Source organism: Budorcas taxicolor, chromosome 4, assembly GCF_023091745.1.
Source record: "Budorcas taxicolor isolate Tak-1 chromosome 4, Takin1.1, whole genome shotgun sequence".
NCBI classification, from domain to species: Eukaryota; Metazoa; Chordata; class Mammalia; order Artiodactyla; family Bovidae; genus Budorcas; species Budorcas taxicolor.
In genome coordinates, this window is record NC_068913.1 from 31,092,100 (window position 1) to 31,109,296 (window position 17,197).

Sequence of the window (17,197 nt, forward strand, 5' to 3'; positions counted from 1 at the left end):
TACTAATTCTCATTTTCTCACTAGGAATACCTAGAGTCCATTTTTTATGGACCATCAGAACACCTGTTCGATGAAACTTCCATTTGTGACTTTGATTTTTTTTTCTCCTGTCTGGACAAACATGTCCTAAAGACTGCTCCAAGGAAAAGCAGTTCTGCAAAATATTTATGTTACATGAGAAAACAGTTTTGTAATTAAGTAAATGTTAGAGAATGCGGCAGTTATTGTAATAATGCTAAATTATTTCTGAACTGCAGGGGTATACATTTTGAGTCTCTATGTGGAAGAAACCATATGCAGAATTTATCAAATTCATTTGCCCTCAGAACCATTTTCATTTTAAAATCTCTTGGGACTAGGTTCTGTGGTCTATACTTTAAAGTTTAAGTCAGCATGTAACTTGGGTACTCACACACACGCATGCACATATAAATACATATCATTTTAGGTATATATGTTTTAGCTGCTTTAGTTAGTTGCTTATATTTTTTCTTGTGTTTTAACTTTTTTATTCATGTAATGACTCATCTTCCATTGATACCTATAAGATTTTAAAATATTTCTTGATTGCTAAGCCACTGTTCAGTTCAATTCAGTTAAGTCACTCAGTCGTGTCCGACTCTTTGTGACCCCATGAATCGCAGCACGCCAGGCCTCCCTGTCCATCACCAACTCCCAGAGTTCACTCAAACTCATGTCCATTGAGTCGGTGATGCCATCTGTACATAGTAAGATGCCACTGTACATAGTTGTAATTTACTGAATGCTATTGGTATGCTTTCTAGGACCTTCTACCCCTCTTGCCTGGCACTATTGCTGGTGAAATAGAATCAAAGGCTGCAAACCTCAATAATCTGGTTGTAGAAGCCTATCAGGTATGTATACATTGTACACATTTTTTTTCAAATAAACTTTTAACCCCAATTTCTATAGCAAGGTACAAACTAATGCTCTATCATCTTGAGAGGAGTGATGGAAAAACATCAGATTAGGAATTAGGAACCTGATGTAGCCCTGGCTCTACCACTAACTAGTTACAGAACCTTGGTAAAGTCATTGCAGCTTTCTGTGTTTCACTATGTCCTTTGATACAGTTTACTAAATTCAGGTTGAGCTAGAGACTACTAAATTTCCTTCCTTATTAAATGTTCAGAGAGTCACCAAGTCACAGCCATAGAATATACTTTATTACCAAGAAATATCATAATTTCCAGTGCCATAAAGATAATGAATCCACTGTGTTATTTAAACAGCAACTTTCCAGAAAAAAATGTACTAAGATATGGAGACTGCTAGGAGAATTTTGTTGGGGTCTCCTAGATCATCACTAGGTTGTTCAGTTGTTTGATTCAAAGAATTACCTTAAGTAATTCTCTTAATTACTTTAAGAGATATACTATTTTATTGAGATGACAGTTGTATGCTGTTCCCAGGTTGTGAAGAGTAGGTGCTAAATACAAAGTTAAAGAAATATCTGCTCTCTCAACCTAGGTCATTCCTGGATAGAATAATCTCTTTTAGGACACTGTAAAAACAATAACTGTCATTGTAATACCACTACGAACTAGTTATTTTCCATACATGACCTCATTCAATCCATTCAACTGACCTATAAGGCAGGTATTAGTACTCCCTTTGTGTATTTGTAGAATTTCAAAGAAGCTAAGCGAATTAACCAAAGGTCAAACAGCTAACAAGCAAAAGAAGCAGAACCAGAACCTAGGTTTTCCTAAATTCTAGTTTTCAGGTGCTTCCTTCTGTATTATACCGTCTGTTTTCTTTTTTACATAGTGTTCAAAGATATGCTTGGTTCTATCTTGAATTTATGTGCCATTGACAAACTCTCACTTCTTCAAATGCTCTTATTGACTTCCTGACACAGTAGAGTTGAATGGTATTAACAGTAGCCCAAGTATTGTTAGAAATCTCAGGCTTCTCATTTTCTTCATGGAACATTTGCTTTCAACTCAGGTACAAAAGAAAAAGATAGAAGGGGATACAGGATAGAAAGTGAAGGACTTGTTTAAACTTTCTTTCCTTAAAAGGAAAACAAATCTTGCAAGGTTTTTTGTTTCTTTGTTTTGCCAAGGAAGTATTCCATGTCTCAAGACTATGCTGGATGAAATAGGAAAAGCATCTTTAATTACAATTTCTTTGTCACTGTTACCAAAAAGAGAGCACTAATAGGACTAGAGGGACATCTTATCAAGGAAAATCAAACCTGTGTATAACTCATTTCCAACAGTAATTTGTTCCCAAGGATAATCAAAATAAGAAAGGATCTTACAGTATTAGAAGTCACCCTATTTTTCATAATATGAACCCACAAATTACCCCTTAGAAAAAATAGAAGTTGATAAAATTTCCTACATATCAAATTACACCCGTGGGAAAGGAAACAATAGCTTTATTTTTATGTCTTTATTTGTTAGGTTAGGTATGTGATGCATTATCTAATTGTAGTTCTGATTAACCTTAAACAATTTTGAAAATACTAACAAAATCAACAAAAACTCTGACTAACCAATATCCTTAAGCTGGGATTCTGTTATAATTTTATATGTCTGTACTTTAAAATTTTTTCTGAAAATTCATTTCATCTTCACAGTCCACAAGAAACCATTCATTCATAATTCATTGAAGAAAAAAACTAATATTTTATTCTACTTTGTAATTCTTTGCATTTCATTTTTAAGACTTCTGTAAAATTACACACAAATTTAGTACATGGTGAATGTGATTGCATTTTATTTTTTATCCTTTACATTGCCATCAAAATTAAAACTATATAAAAATTAAACCTAAATAAAAACTATATAAATTAAAACTATATTAAAACTATAATAAAGTATATAATTACTTAATCTTAATTTAACTGAAATAAAAAATAAATTATATTGAATAACAGGAATTATACTTCATAAAAAGTAAATTCTCTCTGCACCTGTTAGATATTAAAAGGCAAGCTTAAGACTGTCTGAAACTTGGGGGGGGAGGGGGGAGGGGTTTCGGGATGGTGGACACATGTATACCCGTGGCCAATTCATGCCAATGTATGGCAAAAACAACCACAATATTGTAAATTAATTAGCCTCCAACTAAAATAAATAAATTCATTTAAAAAAAAAGACTGTCTGAAACAATTTCTTAATCTCAAAAATAGGTAAAATTTTAGGTATTTGTCTTCATATCATGCTTGAAAAAACACTAATATAACTAGCTTAAGGTTTTAAGGGGAACAGAATTTCAAACGGCAAAAAGAACACTGATAGTATTCTGGTATTTCCTTCTGATTTGTCAAATCATCACCATATCAACACCATTAGTGGCTCAGTGGTAAAGACTCCACCTGTAACACAAGAGATACAGGTTCAATCCCTGGGCTGGGAAGATCCTCTGGAGAAGGAAATGGCAGCCCACACCAGTATTCTTGCCTGGAGAATCCCCATGGACAGAGGAGCCTGCTGGGCTACAGTCCATCAGGTGACAGGAGTCAGACATGACTGAGCAGGAGAAGTTTCTATTTTTTCCTGAAACTGTTTAATTAAGTGATTACAATGTATGGATTCTCTGGTTGATAAAAAATGTAACTGATATAGTCTTACCTAATTCAAATAGAATTTACTAATTTGAGGAAGTTATCTTACTCTAAAGATTTACTATCATAATTCCATGATCAGTTATTAATCTCTTTGTTGACTATACAGTTGAAAAAGAAAAATTACTCAAGTAAAGAATTAGAACCCATGGGGATATCTTTTTCCTTCATACCATGTTGCTCACTCTCTTTTCTTACATATTTCATCTTTTCCCTTTCCTTTTGTTTACAAAAATAAGGATTTTTGCATGTGGTAGACCCTTAGTTTTATCAGATGAAATTCACACAGATCTGCAGAATATATTTAATATAGCTGTAACTTTTGGAACTGAGATGGGAAGAAATTAGGATGTGCTTGATACACATAATCAGAATAACTGGCAATATATACATGTTTTTTGAATGACTGTGTATATATAAGCGAATAAATGAGTGAATGATTTTCTGCCCAGTAAGAGGCCCTATTTCAGTATTAAGAACTGAAACAATAAGCAAGCTCCAGGGATTTGGCCAAAATTCTAGGCCATTCTTGGAGAATTTACAGGGCCATAATTGGCAGGTATTTCTTATACCTACAGTATAGAAATGGCCTCCACAAAATTTACCTTTCAATTCTGTATCAATAAGACATTTTAGTTTCCATGATAGTCTTAAGTATCTGAAACTGAAATGTTTCTTTAATAGCAGTACATGTCAGAAGTGTGTTCCAGATTTTAAGCTGTTAAGATTTATGTGCTATGATGTATCGTATTGTGTATGTATTCTCAATGCTTTCTTCAAATTTTATCACAAAATATAAACATTATTGGATTAAAATGATTATTTCTGTAACACAGTCTGAGTGAGAAATGTCTCTGAAGTGACCAAAATGCAGTCATGGAAATACGTGAAAAAAATAGAGCAATTTAAACACAGATAATCTAATTCTTTAGTATTTTTTATGTATTTCAAATGTAGCTAGGTCATTATGTGGAAATACTGTTTTTAATCAAGATTTTATAAAGACAGACTCTTTGATTTAGTTAAAAAATTAAATCTAGAATGATATGATAAACTTGACTTTGTTTAGTTGCTTACATTTGAAACTGCTATAGTATACAACTAAAAAATGTCATCTCTGCAGAAACTCATTTCCGAAGTGAAAGTTCAGGTGGAAAACCAGGTAAAAGGCATCTACTTTAACATTACTGCCATTTGTCCAGATGGGACCAGAAAGCCAGGCACAGACGGATGCGGAAATGTGACAAGCAATGATGAAGTATGTGGGTGTGCATTTTTCCGATTTAAAGTAAATTAACTTGTTTGGCATGCTTTCTCACAGAAAACTCAAACCATTCTGAAAACTTTGCTTACTACTGACCTTAAGAATCTCATTTACACTTTAAAGTAACTTTCATTGTCTATTCCTAAAGTTCCTACTAGTTGTAACTCCATTGACTGTTCTCTCAAATTCTCTAGTACTTATTTTAAAATAAATATGTATCATATTAAATACTTATTTAATAATAATAACTTTATTATTATTGATGACACAGCCAGTATATGTTAGGAAATCACATCTCCTCGAACAAGAAGTGTCTGTTCTTATGATGATGATAATACCTTTTTGTTTCAAATCTGAAAATTTTCAGAGTAAATGTGAAAGCTGAGGGTAAAAGCGATACAGAAGAATGGGAGTGATGGAGCTGTTGATAAGGATTAAGAATTATAAACTTCTCTGGTGGCTCAGACGCTAAAGCGTCTGTCTACAACGTGAGAGACCTGGGTTCGATCCCTGGGTTGGGAAGATTCCCGGGAGAAGGAAATGGCAACCCACTCCAGTACTCTTGCCTTGAAAATCCCATGGATGGAATCTTTCACTTTGTGATTGTCCCAGGACACTTATATTATCTCAATACAATGATCTAGGAAGGAGGGAAATTTGTTAAGGACAGCAACAATAAAAAGAAGTGTCATCATTTAACTAAAAAGGAATGAAATATGGAAAAGAGATTCAGATTATAGCAGCATGAGGAAATAGGACCATGGGAGATAAGGATTCTCCCAGGATTGGCACAAGAGAGAGTAAACACACAGAAATATACTTTAAAAAGAAATTCTTGTAGAACAAAGTGATTTTCAGTGAGTCATTTACCTCACTGAGGCATCAGTTGCTTCATTTTTAAATAAATAACTTGAACTAGAATATTTCTAATCACTCTTCCATCCATCTCTAAGCTTCTATGATGTTATTATTTTAATATCATGCTATACAGAAAGAGCTATTGAAAGATTAAAAATCCTACTGTTCTGTTAATACGATTGAATAAAGGAGAATCTTCCTTTCTTTCTGATTAGAATATACTTTTCCCTCTTGGGAAGTTTAGAATCTGCAGACAGTATAGTTGCTCCAACAAACTGTATATTTGAAATTAATTATTTCAAATTCAAGTTCTGTTGGCTTCTCTATAATCACTCCTTGAATTTTGTCCAAAAGACATTTTATACCAGTTTACAAAAAATATATTTTATTTACACTGAATATAGAGAAACTTTTTATTTTGTGCTCATAAAAAATAATGCAGTTATTACTTTTTGAGAAAGGATTAGCTTCTTAGAAGAAGCTCTTTCTTTCAAAATCAATTTTGGCAGAATGGTTTAGCTTATTTCTTTTTCTTTGTCTACATCCTTTTTTTTCCCATCACTTTCAACCAAGTGGTATAAACAGTTTGACTGTCAAGAAGAGTCATTTGACCTCTTAATTATAGAAATCCCAAGTTTTGCTCTACTTAATTTTGGCAGTGACCACATTATCTTACAATCTGTTACTCCTTAATATTTTAAAGAGAAAAAAACATTTCAAGTCTGACATCAATTGTACTGATTTTAATATTATGAGACTAATTCTAATTCTGCATGGATATAGGTAACATATAAACCTAAATTTAGATCTTTCTTATTGTGTGTGTATGTTTGTGCTTGTGTGTGTATGTATTTGTGTTAGGCTTTTTGGTTGGGATGGATATCTATAATCTATATACATAAGAAAGAGGAAATCTCTATATATTCATATATATATATATATATATCCATCCATCCATATGTATATATACACATATATATATCCATCCATATCTATTTACCTAATCTATCTCCATCCCAACCAAAAAGCTTAGCACAAATTATTTTTAAATTGTAATATATCTCAGTCTAACATGGAAGAAAACTATAAATTTTGTTTGCCAAATTACCTGAAGATTATAAAATGAGTTAACAAATATAAATACACACACTAAGCCAATTGTGTTGTGGAGAAAAAACTGAGAAGAATTTGGCAAGAGAAAGCAATTATGTAGTTTCATGGGGGAAACCAATTCCTGCCAGGCCAGATCATTATTGCAGACTAACATCTCCACTGAGAAAAATGTATGACCTTGTATTGAGATCTTAGGACTTTTAAGTTGAGAGTCCTAAATCTTTTTCCCTTGAGTAACATCAGGGAAAGCCCCATGTTTTCCTCTTAACATTATGTATAAACTAAAATTTAACTCCAAAACTTTACTTGGGCTCTAGGAAAACAAAAACAAAATAAAAATTGTTCATTTGACAATTGTTCATTTCAGGGTTTTAAACCAGTAGAGCAGAAGCCCTTGACTTTAGTTTATTTGATCTATCTCTAGTGCCAAATATTTGCCATAACTCCACAAGTTAAGGACTGGATCTAGAAAATGGTCTTTTCTCTCTCAAGTTTGCTAAGAAATCATCTGAGGATATAAATGAATGATTAGAAGTAGATACCTTTCAAATAGGTTTGAATCCATGTCCATTTAATGGTGCATGATAGGCAAGTCTCAGTCATTGTATCCTTTAACTCTCTAGTTCCTTAATAAGGAAATGAAATTAAAAGGTAATGTTATATCTACATATGAAAAAAGAATGCATGTGTAATTTATAAATATTAATTTCTTATAGATGGTATAGTATTGACTTAAAATATTATTAACATATATAATATTAGTAATAAAAACAATCAAAGTATATAAATGTATTTTCTTCCCTCTCACCCACAAATTTAGGTTCTTTTCAATGTAACAGTTACAATGGAAAAATGTGATGTCACAGGAGGAAAGAGCTATGCAATCATCAAACCTATTGGTTTCAATGAAACCACTAAAATTCATATACACAGAAACTGCAGCTGTCAGTGTGATGACAGCAGAGGACCTAAAAGAAAGTGTGTAGAAGAAACTTTTCTAGATGCCAAGTGCTTCCAGTGTGATGAGAATAAATGTCATATTGATGAGGATACATTTCCTTCTGAAAGTTGCAAGTCACACAAGGATCAACCTGTTTGCAGTGGTAGAGGAGTTTGCATTTGTGGGAAATGTTTATGTCACAAAATTAAGTTTGGAAAAGTGTATGGAAAATACTGTGAAAAGGATGACTTCTCTTGTCCATATCATCATGGAAATCTGTGTGCTGGTGAGTATAAATTATGTACATACAGTTATTTATATAGTTGTATATTAAGCTAGCATATATGTTAAAGTATCTTTAAATCACATCTTTATAATTACCAACCCTGAATCTGAATTTGATATTTAAACTTTCAAAGTCTGTGAAATTAGGACATAGCCACAAATATACTGCACATGATTCTGGTATTTATAGTTTAAATTATTTTGTACAGGAAATAATTAAAACCTAAAATTAATTCTTATTTACAAGTATGCTGTGACCTTGTAAAGACATATACCAGAAAAGGAAATTAGTGACAATGTCTGACAGATTTTCTATAATCTGGGTATTCTTCTAGAAGACTCTGATTTATCCTCATAAATGGTCACTCCCTTCATCTTGTTCAGAGGATAGTTAGCTATAAAAATATACTTTCAATTCACTGTAAAATTCTTAATGTGTTATTAGAGATGGCATTATAAATCTATAGTAATATAAACCTGTCTACTTTATTTTTGGAACAACACCAGCAACAGAATTGTCAAAGGACAGTACTCTTCAAGAAAATACAGGTTTCATAAGAAATGAAGATTAGTCCCAGAGGCCACATACAGACCGAAATTTAAAATGAAATAATTTCAAATAAAAAATATCAAAAGTATGTTTTGGCTAATTCAGTTTACTGCCACCTAGAGGTTAAATTCTAGAAAATATATGCAACATTTGAAAATAAATGCAAAATACTTTTTTAATTAATTTTTCTATGGTAGTGAACTAAATCTATTTATTGTTAAAGTACCTTTTAATGTTTGCATTTTGGTAAGTAAATGTTAAATTATTGATAACATGAAATATTTCACTGTAATAAGCTTTAGGAAAGCAATAAACATATACAAAATAAATTTTTATTCTTGTATAAATTAAAAATGTGCCCTAAATATGGGATGGAAAATTTCCTTTATATCTTATACACATAATATTTTATATTCTAAACATTTATTCAGCTGTACTTGGCATCTAGGTAGAAAGGGTTATAGATGACTTTAGAATAAACCCACAATTATCGTCTAAGTTTTTTAGAGCTAAAACTGCTTGGGACAGGGAAGAGAAAGAATTCTGAGGTCATCATTTCCTATAGCTGTCAAGCTCTCAATGAAGTCTGAAATATTGAGACACTGAGAACCCCAGTCTCTGTTAACAGTAAAATATTAAAAATCAATGTACTGGTCCTTCTACATGACTATGATAACTACTGTTCCACAGGCAATTGAGAATCTGCTTTGAATTATTTGTATATAAATTATAACCACAAACTGTAGGCTGACAAGTGTTTTCTTCACTAAGGTCCTTTGAAAATAATAAGACATGTTCACAGATCTGCGGGCTAGTATTAGGCATGTAGCCCATATACAGAGAATCGAGTCTGGCAGACATTTGCTTGGCCTGGATATCATTAATTTTACACTTAACAAATTGAGCTGATCCAACAGTAGAGGCTATGGAACAGTTACACTATGAGGTGCTCCACAATAAAACGAGAGAGGACATAAGCCAGAAATTGAGGGAACAAAGAAAAGGAAGGGGAGGAGGAGGGAGGGAGAAGAGAGGAAGGAAAAAAGGAAGGAAGGAAACGTCTTTGGTTAGATAAACTTGAAAAACATTATACAGCCCTGAAAATGTACCCTCTCTTGAAAATTTCTAGTTCATATTACCATATTAAATTTTGGCTACTTTCTACAGGCTAAAACTCACTTAACTAAGTATAATCAGTGTTCTTCCTCAACTCCAACATGCACAAACATACCACCCCGATTTCTCTCTTGCTTTCTCTCATTTACCACCTAATAACATTTCACAACATACCTTATTAAGACATGCACCACTAACCTGCTACATAATGTGCTGAAGATGTGAAAGGACTACTTCAACTTCCCTGGAGATCTCCTTTAATCAAGGCACTAGCAGAACTGAAGCTCTTAGAAGACTTTGCCCAATGGACATTCAAAGTTATCCCAGGCCCTTAGCAATCATGAACGACTAGGAGAGAAAATTATAGAAGCTATTCATAAAATACTCCTTTCTTTCAAATTCCAAATCAGACAACATTACTTCAGCCTCTGTTACTTCTTTGTATCTGTGTCTTTTGACTTTAGAACTGAATATCCAGTGACCTTCAAGTAGCTGGGCAGCCACTGCAGCGGGGCAGAATTCACAATTGTCAGCACAATAGATTAGCATGGGGAGATTATCTACAATAGGACAGCTTTAAAAATAGTCACTCCTAAGTCCTGGGATTGTCTATGTCAGACAAATAGAAAATGATGCTGTTTCCATTCACTTGACTGCCAGTGTGTTTCCATGGGATGGAAGGGAAATTCATGTTTGGAAATGCTTCACAAAGTCAGTGGTCTCGGTAACTTAGATCTCGGAGTATCTTTGTTGCAGGGCATGGAGAGTGTGAGGCGGGCAGATGCCAGTGCTTCAGGGGCTGGGAAGGGGATCGCTGCCAGTGCCCGTCTGCATCTGCCCAGCTCTGTGTCAGTCCCAAGGGCCAAGTGTGTAGTGGGAGAGGCACATGTGTATGTGGCAGGTGCGAGTGCACTGACCCCAGGAGCATCGGCCGTTTCTGTGAGCACTGTCCCACATGTCACACAGGCTGCAGTGAAAACTGGTATGTGTTTTCTGGTTCCAAACCTATGTAAAGCAGTCCTTCATTTAGCCATGTTGAATCTTTGCTGTTTTGCCTACCTTAACCAAAAAGTTGCTGGATCTTCTCCAGACAAATTATCATCATGCTAAAAAAGAACCGAATGAGGAATTTAGGAATTAGAAGACTTAGACTCCAATCTTGGGTCATGCATGAGAATTCATCTAGGTATTCACTGCCTTTTTGAAACAGTTTTCTTTTTTTAAAGAATAATATTCAGTGCTGATAAAGATTCAGTGGGGCTGTCCCCCCAGCTTTCTTGAGATGTAATTGATGTATAATCTTGTGTAAATTTAAGCTGTACAATGTTATGATTTAGGAGCTGGCTGCTTCCCAGCTTACTATTAATTAGCTTTATGATCTAGGACAAAATTGTTTAAATTATCTGCACCTTAGTTTCATGATATCAAAAATGCAGATAGTAATAATGCTGTGCTATAATTCTGTGAAATAATTAAATTAGATGTTCATGTAAAAAAAGCCCTAAACTTTTGTACTTGGCGCACAGTAATCACAGAATAAATGTTACCTGTTATTATTGTTTTATTTTTATTCTTTTAAAGATAAAAGAGTAGTAGCTATGAAGCACTCTAGAAAGAAGTGATGGATAAGTAAAAGGTTACATTAAATAATGGCAGCATTGTTGTTTGTGCCAGTAATTAAGTGCTCAAAGACAACTACTCAAAATATCACTACGGCTTACAATTTGTTTTATTCATTTTTTAAAAGATATTCTCCAGTTTTCACAATTATGCATAAGAGGTTATATAACTCATTAGGGAGATAATGATGGAGGTATTTCTAGTCAACTCAATCAAAATTTGAACTGTATATTCATTGCAAAATTTTTCAAGTAGTATCATAATATTCATCTTCTAAAACAGCTGTGCTAGCTGGTTTTGTTTTTGATTTTATAGTAAGACTATCTTATTCATTTCCTCGAAATTTTATTTTCAATACAAAAAATATCATTATGTTGATTTTACACATTACAATATTTTAAGTGGCTAGAATGTAATTTTGCTTGGTATTAAATTCAGCCAAGATTACAAATAAATATCACAGGTTTCTTTCCCAGTTTAACAAGTCTGCTGTCCTGAAAAACTACCCTATTTTGTCATTTTATTGTTTATAGAAAATACTACAAGCTACAACCTTTTAAAGAATTAAATGTTTTCACTTCTGTTTCCCCCTTACAGGAATTGTGTGCAATGCCTTCACCCTCACAATCTGTCTCAAGCTATACTTGATCGGTGTAAAACTTCATGTGCTCTCAAGGAACAGCATTATGCGGACCAAACATCAGGTAAACAAAAGTTTAATAATCAAAGTCCTGAAGAGTATCTGTAGAGAACCATGTTTCCCCTAAAAGCTCAATCCTAAAAACAGAAATAACTGCTTCAATGTTTACAGTCTCCAGAAATGGTACTCTATAAAACCGGTTGAGGATATTTGCCATGGTATGACTAAACTGTTAGATCTCTCATCTCAGCTACCCAGCTAAATTCACATGCTATGCAACTCCATGGAATTACGCCAAAGAGATTTTCTTGAAAGACCTCATGAGCCAAGAATAGGCGTTTCCTATGTTGAGTCCATTTCACCTTTAAAGATAAGGTCTATGGAGCCATAGTTATCCTTCACAACCCAAACCTGCTTCCAGTCATAAGCTTCCTCATGTGAAACTAACATTTACTTTAATGTTGCAGGTGATGCAAAAAAAAAAAAAAAATCTAAATAGTAATGATCTGCTTTTGAGAAGTACATAACTTCAAAAGGCAATTCCTTCCTTCAAAAGGCAATAATTTTCATTCTGATGCAAATATAATCTAGAGTTGAATAAGGGCTTCCCAGGTGGCCCTAGTGGTAAAGAATCTTCCTGCCAATGCAGGAGATGCAAGAGATATGGGTTCCATCCCTGGGTTGGGAAGATCCCCTGGAGTAAGAAATGGCAACCTGCTCCAGTATTCTTTCCTGGAAAATTCCATGGACAGAGGAGCCTGGTAGGCTACAGTCCATGGGGCTCCAGAAAGTCAGATACAACAAAGCAGAGTACAGCTTTTTTCCCAGGGTGAATAAATATAAAGATGGCACAATGGAAATGGTATGGAAATTTTAGTCTGAAGACCTTAGCTTAAGCATGTTTATTGATACTCTTAATAGTAGCTAAACAGTATTAACCATCTTACAAAATTTCCCTGAGCCTCAGTTTTCTCATCTATAAAATGGAAATAATATCAACCTCAAAGAGTTGTGTGAATTAAGCCAGGGAACATTAAAAAAAATTAAAAGATGATATATGAATGAAAGAAGCATGTGAACTCTGTCTTCAAAGACCACTTTGGACAAAAGTTCACTAGAACCCAAATGCCAGTGCCCTCCTTTTGTTTAGGTTTAAGATGTTAAACTATGTAAGAATTTGAAATCAAGCCTGAAATTATGTATTCATTGAGAACATTCCTACTGCTACTTTATTTCTGGTCTCTCTTCCAACCTGTAAGAATAATTCTAGGTCTTAGAGAGATTGCACAGAAAGAATAAACTTTCTCCAGAGTTTTGTTTCCTCTCCCCTCATATCCATACTAACCTTAGCCCATAATAAATTTAGATTTGAAAAGAGCCCATGTGCTGCCAGATGGGGCTGCAACAATCACACCCCAAAACCAAGTGCCTTTTCTAATAAATAGAGCACTGATTTTCAACATGTAATTTATTATGTTAAGTAAATAAATCTATTTTGACCTAAGTGTGGCTAACAAAATGTATTCCCTTAAAGCTCCTTAGGAAAATCCCTTGCTTGACTTAAACTAAGAAAAGAGGCATGGCTGGAGCTAAATTTTTGGTTCTCCAAAATTAAAAATTTTTAAATGCATACAGATTTGACTCCTGAAAAGGTCTTCCATCCTAAACCATTAGAAATATTTATAAAATGTATTAGTGTTAATAGCTAGAGGGCTCCCCTCCCCTTCATAACTCTTGTGCAAGGAGAGGAAAAAGGGCATTTGTTAACCACCTCTATTATCTATCCACTTGATCACACTTAAAGGGTTATTCTGCTTTTCCTGGCTAAACTCCTACTAGGCAAGAAGCCAGAAAGTGAGATCAAGCCACGCGCCCCCTTAGCTGATTACTATTCTAAGTCGGCCAAGGGAAATGAAAGGCGTGCATGTCACGAACCTGGGCACTACCAAAGGCAACACCTTTTAATAGAGCATCTTGGATTCTCTCTATGTATGAGACTATAACACGGGGGACTCACACTTGGATTTGGTGCATCTACTCCAGTTAGTGGTCCTCCAGTCTCCTTTTAGTGTTTCTTTCAAGGAACCTTAACATTGTAACAAAAAAAAAAAACACAACTGGCTCTAAGTCTTCCCACTTGGAGATGAGCCCTTGCCCTTTTTACTGAATTCTTGGCTGTTTAAGAGCATGCTTGGTCATCCAGGGGAATTCAAACAGAAATCGCTCATGACTGGGTGACTGCTTTTCTGAGTCTTGGCAGGTCCCCTCCTGAAAGGCCTTCCCAAGGAGACTTTCAGACAGTTAGATGAAGTCCCCAAAGTCTGGAGAATGTGCAGAAAAACACATGGCACTTTAGGGTGGGAGGTAATTCTGTGAGTGTGGGGCAGCTGATGAATTCTGTGGAATACTTGTGTATTATGCAACCATGTTCCTCTTAGATTAGGGTAATACCTCTGGCAGCCACAGAGGCTGTAGACTTTCCAACTAGAGCTTGCCAAAGGTCTAGTGCTAAAACAGAGACCTAGCATGCCCCTCTTAATACAGCATTTCCTTTTCCAGCTAGTAATTATCTGCTCTTGAAAAAACAAAAAGTGGTATTTTTAGAAGCAGAATATGATAGATTTAGTTAACAGACAAGTAAAAAATAAATTAATAAAAATTGAGGAAAGAGATTTGGGTATTGTCCCAAATTGTACACTCCCATTTCCTGCAGAAGCTATGTGTAATAATAATGAAAACTTACACTACAGTTTCAAAGGAAATATTTATTCATCTATTAGAGTAGTACTGATTTTAGCTTCTGCAGATGTTTATTTTCCATTACTGATGTGTAACAAATGAGGAGTAAGCATAACAAGAAAAACATATGTTAATACACGGAGCTGTTACATAATTCTTAAATCCTATTTTCTACTTAGTGGTCCACATCATACCACAAAAACTGTCCTTCTCTCTGTCATGGTTGAAATCATATTTAGTTAAGGATTTGGAAATATTCTAGTTAGTACAAGAATCAAGCTGAAAAGAAATAATCTTATTGAATACCTCAATTGTGGCTATTCTCTGAAGGAGAGTTTTTTGGTGAAAATACTTGAATAATAAATGCATAATAATAATTAGTTTACTTTTGAATCAACAACAATGGAAGTCCTTTGTTTTGAAGATGTAGATTTGCAAATATCTCTGATTCTCTTAATTGAGATGATAAACATTATTTATTTCTAATATTACTGTTAGAATCCTTTGATTTACTCATTCCAGTTTTTTAAACCATGTATTTATTTGCTTCTTTACAGAATGCTTCTCTAGTCCAAGCTACTTGAGAATATTTTTCATCATTTTCATAGTCACATTCTTGATTGGGTTGCTTAAAGTCCTGATCATTAGACAGGTGATACTACAATGGAATAATAATAAAATTAAGTCCTCGGCAGATTACAGGGTGTCAGCCTCAAAAAAGGTCAGTGAATTCTAAAAATGAATTACTATCAGTGTGTTATTGCCTACTTTCAATATTTAGACCCTTAATTAATGATAACATTTCTTCCTTATCAAGGACAAGTTGATTCTGCAAAGCGTTTGCACGAGAGCAGTAACCTACCGCCGTGAAAAGCCTGAAGAGATAAAAATGGACATTAGCAAATTAAATGCTCATGAGACTTTCAGGTGCAACTTCTAAAATGATTTTTTAAAAAGTACCTTATGGGAAACTGGATTTTAAATAATTGCTCCTAAAATTTACTATTTTAGAAGTCACAGGAGGAGACAGATGTGCTAGATCATGCCAGTTGCTGGTTGTCTACTCAGATGAAGACTGACAAGCATCCTCATCATCATGTGACTCACACTGCTGCTGAATTTTTCAGAGAAAAATGTGTCTTACTACTGTTTGATACTAGTGTCATTGTAGCACTTTACTGTAATATATAACTTATTTAGATCAGCATAGAATGTAGATTATCTGAAGAGCACTGACTACACTTTACAGGTACCCACCATTTGTACACTTCCCAGAGAGACAATGCTGTGAGATAGTTTTGGCATTGTGTCACTACAAGGATACAGTAATCCCTGCACCAAACATGCAGACAAACGAATAATGTAGTTATACTAATGTTGCCAAACACTTCAACAACTGGCAGCAGTGAATAGACAAGACCAGATAGATGAATAAATGATATAGTGTTTCATTCGTTCAAGAGACAAACAGATAAAACCTTAATCTTGAGGGATAGTGCTTTTGAAATAGTAGTTTTATGCATGTGTGTTTGTTTTCTTTGACAAGATGGATACTAATTCTAACATTCTTTCCTCTTTGCCTTTATATTTTGGTTTTCTTTCTTACAGGATAAGTTTATATATGTCACAGATGACTGGATTAATAAGTGCTAAGTTACTACTGCCATAAAAAATAATAATAATACAATGTCACTTTATTAGAATATTTTTCAAAGTTCAGTGTTTAATAAGGGACACTTCAAGTAACATCAAAATCTGAACAGCTTCATTGTTTGCTGATGTAGAGTTTTAGATCTTCTTACCTGGTAAACTGGATGGATTATTTCACCACTTCATTTGTCTAATCATCAGGTTGAAATTCACAAAATATTTAGAAACTCTGCCTCAAGCAAAGTGCCACACTTTTGAATGTGTTTTCTCTAATATTTATTCAAAGCAGATAGTAATATTTTTCAAATTAAAACTAAATTAAGCTATATTACCTTTTCCCTTTGAAGCAGTCGAAGGACATTCTTTCCCTGAATCACCTCAATCCAACTCACCAGAATTCTAAAAATACACAATTAGAGAAGAATAGACAATATCTTTAGAAATAAGCTAATTCATCCTTGTGGTTATAAAGGGGAACTGAGGCTCAGAAAGTTCAAATGATTTTTCAAAAACCCCTCAGTGACCAAGTGGCAGCACTTAAAGAGAACTATTTTATTGCCAGGCCAGTGCTCACTGAACAATGTCATACTACCTCTTGAATCTTTAAAACAGTCAATTGGCAAGTATTTGTAAATGTGATTTACTGAAGTCTTAAGTGAATGAGCATGAGACAATTCTAAAACAAAGCAGAAAAACGTAATTCAAACCGAATTGTCCATGGTTGGAGTACAGTCTTTCTGCTAATCAGCTTCTAAGAGACTGCAAAATGTCCTAACTAGTGGAGAAGGCAATGGCACCCCACTCCAGTACTCTTGCCTAGAAAA

The 17,197-nt window shown here is 34.2% G+C and overlaps 1 protein-coding gene across 1 annotated transcript in view; it reads left to right on the plus strand.

Annotated features, from left to right (window-relative positions):
• ITGB8 (integrin subunit beta 8) overlaps window positions 1-15,762 on the plus strand; it is an 89,319-nt gene extending 73,557 nt beyond the window's left edge. Inside the window, exons 8-15 of the mRNA XM_052639037.1 lie at window positions 786-875; window positions 4,722-4,856; window positions 7,654-8,059; window positions 10,481-10,706; window positions 11,942-12,048; window positions 15,281-15,444; window positions 15,541-15,650; window positions 15,735-15,762. Coding sequence (XP_052494997.1) covers window positions 786-875; window positions 4,722-4,856; window positions 7,654-8,059; window positions 10,481-10,706; window positions 11,942-12,048; window positions 15,281-15,444; window positions 15,541-15,650; window positions 15,735-15,762 — 1,266 coding nt within the window. The remainder of the gene's footprint in view (window positions 1-785; window positions 876-4,721; window positions 4,857-7,653; window positions 8,060-10,480; window positions 10,707-11,941; window positions 12,049-15,280; window positions 15,445-15,540; window positions 15,651-15,734) is intronic.
• Window positions 15,763-17,197: the final 1,435 nt, after the last annotated feature.